The following is a 6,330-nucleotide window of genomic DNA, read 5'->3' as shown; positions in this document are numbered from 1 at the left end:
TATCAATGTTTCTTGATTTTTTATATTACACCTTACTCAGTGGAAGCTTATTCATTTTACAAGATTGTTTCTTTTTAACTTTTACTAATATTGAACATTTTACAGTGCACATATAATTTGTTATTACAGATTATAAGTAATTTCTTTACCAAAACGAGAAAGAAAAGTTATAGCTTTCTCATAAATCAACCTTTGTGCACATTCGGATTGTAAGGAAATAAAATCATATTCAAAGTTCCTTGTTGCCCTTTGGCATATTGGGATTTCACTAAAGAGTGTCCTCATTGCTGGACTTATTTGCTGTGATTGAACAGCTCTTGTTTTCCATCTGAACAGGAAACAAACTGAAGCTGTTGAGCTGTGATAAGAAGTTATGAAGTTTGATCTTTACACCGCTCAGATGAGACGCTGAGAGCAGGACATCATAAACATGTTGATTGCCGTCATTCTGATTTGAGGATAAAGCCAGTGGATTTTCTTAAGGATGTGTCACTCAACCATACAAACGTTAGCTGTCGCCCTACAGGTTATTGCTCCATCTGACTCCTTTATGGTGCCAGGGGTCACTGCTGGCGTTATTCAATGTGTTGGTAATAGTCAAATCCTTTTTTCTAAAAAATGAGTTAGCATGAAAATGATAAGGGACATTGCAAAATGATGTTTTAATATAACCATGTAATTAAAAAAAGTCTTTTAAATCACATTTGTAAAGTTCTTAAAAACATGTTGGCTATGAAGTTCTGGTTACTGTTTCACCTGAATGTTTATGCTGAAGTGAACCGTCAGGCGTTTTGGACCTAAACGACCTGTCTGGTGCTCGTGACAGACATACGCACAGAAATGGTGTGACATTTGAAGGAGATATAATTAAATAGATACAATTCATGAGACACTTCCTGAAGTTTCTTAACAAACTCTGCTGAGCTGCGGTGTCCTGTTGACATACTAGTTAATCTTTTCTTTGTTTTTATAATGTTGTGGTTGCAACCTTTGACTTGAATAACTTAACTAAACAATATAGTCATAGTCATTTTGTGGGACTATTCATTAACAAAATGATCTTTTTTTGCTCCCCAATTTTCCCTTCAGCTGAACTCTGAGAAGAATGATCTGAGAAGTTTCAGATCATTTCCCTGGATTGCTTGGTTCACTTGGTCTTTTTATGTTTTCTAAAAGCAACTGGTTGAAAACAGTTATCTGTATTGTTACTGAATTTTTTAATAACACTAAGTGCAATCAATAGGAAGAGAGAAAAAGATGGATATGTGTTAAGTATTGTGTTTTGTTTTGGGATGTATTGTTTGTTTTACTTACTCAGAGGTTAGTTTGGTGTAACTTAATTTAGTTGTAGCCTAAATAAGGTAGTTCATTTGTTTTAATTAAAGTAACTTCAGGTTTAACATAAAACAGGATTTATTAAAGACAATTTAACTGTTTTTAGTGTGTTGCAACATAAAAATTTGAAAAATAAATATAAAAACGTCGACAATATTGAGCCTTGATAAAAGACCATCTGAGGAACAAAATATACATTATTACACAAGCAGAACGACAGTGTGCAATATCTTTAGGAAATATTTTGATCTTACTCTGTAAAACGTCTCAAATATAACAGAGGTGTTATTCAGTTCTCTGACTTACTTGTTACACAACCGAACAGTCCAACGTGCACTGAGGATGGACTGCTAAAAGAGCAAAAAAAGCTTTTTGATCCAGAAGCAAAATCATTCAAGTAACTTAAACACACATTTCAGTTTCAACGCAACAGGTTTTTACCCAGTAAAGTCCCAGAAAACCGTGTCCACTGAGACAGTGCAGATTGGGTGTTGATACAGCAGCTGATGTCATTTTGCAGTAAAGCAAAGTCACAAAATTAGTGATGACCATAATTTTTTAGGAACCTTCTCCTAGTTAGTAGTCTTTGCTCTTAGGGAGTTGATTAAAAACCCATTTGTCCTTTGGTGTTGGATGGAACATCTCTTCACATGCGTCCATCTATCTGTGTTCAGTATGGACCACCACGCTGTATCGAGGTGGTTGTTCCCAGCTCCACCTGCAGTCTGGACTCTCTGAACTGTTCTGGGTGTACAGTGGAGGTGCAACATCCAAAACCATGGGAACTCCATCAACTGATACAACCGCCTCATGCATGCTGCCTGGACTGACGTAGCAGGGACTCTGGGACTCTTCGTACGGAGGAGGAAAGGTGCTTGGCCTGCTGAAGATAAGATCTAGGTTCAGATAGAATGGGTTTATCAAAGACATTAACAATTTTAACAATTTTCTTTTACATGCAAGTGTGATCACGTAAAGATTGAGAAAAAAAAATCAGTGCAAGCATTTACAGACTGCTTCACCTTTCAACTGCGAAGATCTGGATGTCACTGTCGTGTCTTCTTCTGTGGTACATCTTGCTCCTCATGGTGTGGCAGAGGCTCCAGAACACCCCGAAGAGCATGGCCAGGAAGCCGAAGGCGATCATGATGTAAACAGGGACCATACTGTGATCAAAGCCTTGCCTGTTCTGCTGGAACACCAGGTAGGCTCCGATGCACGTGAACACAAATCCCACAGAAGGTAAGAACATGCGGGCAAAGGACAACAGCTGTTTCTTCAAATCCATGATTGATCTTCTGAATGTTGCTTCTTCAGTGCAAGTTGGAGATGTCCTCTAAATGACTACGGTGCATTCACATCTCAGATAAATGAATGTGCTCAAAAATGTCTCGGCACCGCTTAGACGCACGTCTCGGTGAGCAGCTATGCCTCCTCAGTTGTAAAAGGAAGTGGCGGCAATGTTCCTCCCAGCTGGGCTGTATATTAACGCAGGGAGGTCACAAGTATGAGAGAGATGTTGTCTGTGGTTTGGCAAAAGCACAAGGGGAAATAAACCCAATAATGCTAGTGCTAAAGGCTAAAGTTTGCTGATGATATGGTATTTATTCTGTAATTTCTTTTATATCTGTGAAGCACTTAAGTGCCCTGATTCTAATGACTTTGAGTCTCATTAGTCATTTAGCATTATTCTTATCCTTTGGTATTCCTTAGCTTGGTAATTTTTTTTATCATTTGAAAACTGCTTTTTATTTACTCAGGTTATCCTTTACTGATATTAAAAGGCTAACAAGTGTGACTGTGGCTCAGTGTGCATGTGAGGTAGTGGGGAGCAAGAGGCAATGAAGGTCTCATGTTTTTTTGACTTGGTAGATGTTATGAATCTTCATTTTTGCCAATTTTGTTAAGAAGGATAAAGTGCTTAATATCTTTTCTTATTGCAATATTTCATCTTAAGCTTTCAGTTGCTAATAACCTGCTGGTTTTATAACACCTGAAATGTATCGGTCAGTAGCGTCGCAAAACAGGTAAGCTAAATATTACAATACAAATAAAGAAACTGAAATACATTTATTAATCTAGTTTATAAACTCATGGTACAAGGTCCAAGTTCAATAAACAGAACTTGGACTGATTTTTTTCTGTCCCCTCAGCTCCACAGCTACCACAAAGCTGTCAGGTTGAGACATTCGGTGCTTAAAGCATTGCACAACATTTTTTCTCAAAGAACTTTAACACAACATTTTGCACAGGTCATGGGTAATATTTCCATAAACATGTTTTCATTAACCAAAGAAAGACACATTTTCCATCTTCTCTGACGACTGCGAAGACACTTGGTTTATCTGTCAGCATACATTTGAGGCTGGATTGTAGGTGCTTATGCTAAAGATCTTTAACCTTTTTGTGAATGTATTTTTTTTTTGTTACTTTTTTTTTTTTTATTGCACTCTGCGTATTCATAATTGCATCCTTAAATAAAGTTACTCAAACCCAACATGTTCTATGAAGTCCTCGGGACGCTTTGGTCTCGATGCTTGTTACATGTTCCATTTGAAACTCTTCTAACTTTCTTGTCATACAAAAAAATGACAGTACTAAACATTTAAATGGGATATGTGGCAGAAAAATGAAGTCAGTTTAACAGGTTTTATGTTGCTCTCATGAGTCTCTGCAGAAATATGAATACACCGTGCAGTGCTTATGGGGTTTGTTATTTGGGACCTTTTTGGGGATAACATTTTTGTAAAGCATCACATATTTGACACAGATCACTTTTTCATTTCTTGTCATTTTTCAGTAGAGCCCTTTGCTCTTGGTATGTTGCACAATATTATCATGGGATCATTTCAAGCACTTATAAATAGTTCCATATTTATGAATGAAATGTGCCACCCTCCTCCATCCTCATCGAGGTTGATTGCTCAATAAACTTTATCAATCATATCAGAGTGCAGTCCAGCTTGAAAAATATCTTGATTTTGCATCAGTGCAATGTCATTCTAGTCAACACACCCCAGTGTTTCAGGACCGTGACATTCAGTGACATGTAAGCGCATTCAGACCACTCAAACCTTTGAATTTTCTCACATAGCAACAGCAAACATAATGTGTTTCATACAATGGATTAAGAAAAAGCAGGCCATTCTTGTGAAGTGGGAGGAAAATTAGACAACTAATCAGACAATCTGAAAATGTGTGGCAAGTGTTATTTCATCTGTGCATTAATCCAGCTGTTCTGTGAAGGTCTCACAGATTTATTAGAAAACGATGATGAAACGGTTTCACAAAGACTGAGGAAGACTGAAGACGTTTCAGAAATCAGATTATGGAGAAGTTTAAAGTGGAGTTAGGTTATAAAACGATTTCTAAGCCTTGAGCATCATATTGAGCAATCCTCAGTTAATCATCTGAAAATGGAAACCATTAGACACAAGTCCAAACCCTCTAATTTGGGCTGCATAATATAAGGAAAACATGTAAATACCGTAGCATTGCTGAACATTGTGACGATGATGCAGATGACAATGAAAAATCCACACAACAGGACAAATATATCACTGGCATGGAGAAATGGTGTGCAGGGCACTTGAAATATATCAACCCATCAAATATTGTATCCAAGCAATCATTTCTGATTGTGATATTGCACACATTGATGCAATGATGAGCATGACTTGTACTCTGTTGTGATTGATGTGAGAGACACACATAAAGGAATGCATAAATAGTAAAGTGGAAGAAAATTGTTTTAAATGGGTATTGTTTTTACAATTTATACTTATTCATCCTCCTATACTCTGATGTTTCAAAATAAATATACATTGCAACCAATTGTGCATGTGTGCTTATGTGTGTGTGTGCACGCCCCCGCACACACACCCACTCACACCTGTTTGCGCACCCCATCTTTGCGGGGACTTTCCATTGATTTCCATTCATTTCTATAGCCTAAACCTTACCCTTACCTTTACCCTGACCCTACCCATTACATACCCAACCCAAAACTCAATTCACACCTTAGTCCTAAATCTGACCCCTGACCCAAAAACAGCATTTCCCCTTGTGGGGACCAGGCTTTGGTCCCCACAAGGAGCAGTGTGTCCCCACAATGTAGTATATGTCAGGAAAATGGTCCCCACAAGGTATTAGAAACAAATGTGCGTGTGTGTGTGTTGTTATCTCAGTATAAATCCATCTGTTCTTTGTAGCTCTGAGATTTGTTGGAGATCATTAGTGCATCATGAAACCCACACAGCAAACAAGTCAGGAATGAAGTAGAGAAGTTTAAGGTGGTGTTGAATCAAAAAACTATATCCACGCTCTGGCACAAGTGTAAACCTACCAACACACCTGTCCCTACGTAAACTGGCAGATTGTCGAAGAAAACTTGTTCGAGATGAGAAAAGACTTGAGATAGGGGTGGAGAAATATCTTTCTGCAGGACAGCATACAGCCACAATGGACAGATATAGATCAAAACCCATTTATGTGTTCCTGTGCCACAGTCACAATTCAATTGAGTACATCTGGAAAGAGTTCAAAACTGCTGTCTTTCCAAACTGAGTTTGAACTGTTTTTCAAAGAAAACCGGGGAAAAATGTGTTTCTAGTTGTGCAAAATTGCTGCCTGGAGCCATTGCAAAAAGATACAGTGCAGAGTGTACTTCATGTGACACACATTTAGTGACGGTGTGTCACATGAAGTCAAAGCAATTTTATTTGTATATCAAATTTGAGCAACAAGGCAATTCACAGTGCTTTACATGACTAAAAAAACAACAACAAACAAACAAGGAAAAAGTGGTAAAATGAAACCTCTTATGAACCCATTATTGGTTATAACAGGAAAACATTGGAAAAGTTCAAGGAGCTTGAATACTTTTGACAGGACACTCTACACAGTACCAGATTATGCAGAAGCTGCCAAACATTAAGTCTGAATCAAGGCATTAATTATTGCTAAGGAAGCCATACATCACTGCTGATGCACACA

The 6,330-nt window shown here is 37.8% G+C and overlaps 1 protein-coding gene across 2 annotated transcripts; it reads right to left on the bottom strand.

Annotated features, from left to right (window-relative positions):
* Positions 1-1,395: 1,395 nt before the first annotated feature.
* On the bottom strand, positions 1,396-2,811 carry tmem252 (transmembrane protein 252). Of its 2 annotated transcripts, none has more exons than XM_023344010.1 (2): positions 2,358-2,811; positions 1,396-2,218 (listed from the first exon to the last, which is right to left on the bottom strand). In XM_023344010.1, exons 1-2 carry the CDS (start codon positions 2,621-2,623, stop codon positions 1,996-1,998), a joined length of 489 nt encoding a protein of 162 aa, XP_023199778.1. In that variant the 5' UTR covers positions 2,624-2,811; the 3' UTR covers positions 1,396-1,995. The 2 variants fall into 2 exon arrangements, with proteins under 2 accessions (XP_023199778.1, XP_023199779.1); XM_023344011.1 differs by having other exon boundaries at positions 1,396-2,215; positions 2,358-2,810.
* Between the last annotated feature and the right edge of the window lie 3,519 nt (positions 2,812-6,330).

This window comes from Xiphophorus maculatus, chromosome 12, assembly GCF_002775205.1.
Source record: "Xiphophorus maculatus strain JP 163 A chromosome 12, X_maculatus-5.0-male, whole genome shotgun sequence".
Classification (NCBI taxonomy): domain Eukaryota; kingdom Metazoa; phylum Chordata; class Actinopteri; order Cyprinodontiformes; family Poeciliidae; genus Xiphophorus; species Xiphophorus maculatus.
The sequence above is the reverse complement of the archived record's forward strand: the minus strand, read 5'-3'. Positions and strand labels throughout refer to the sequence as shown.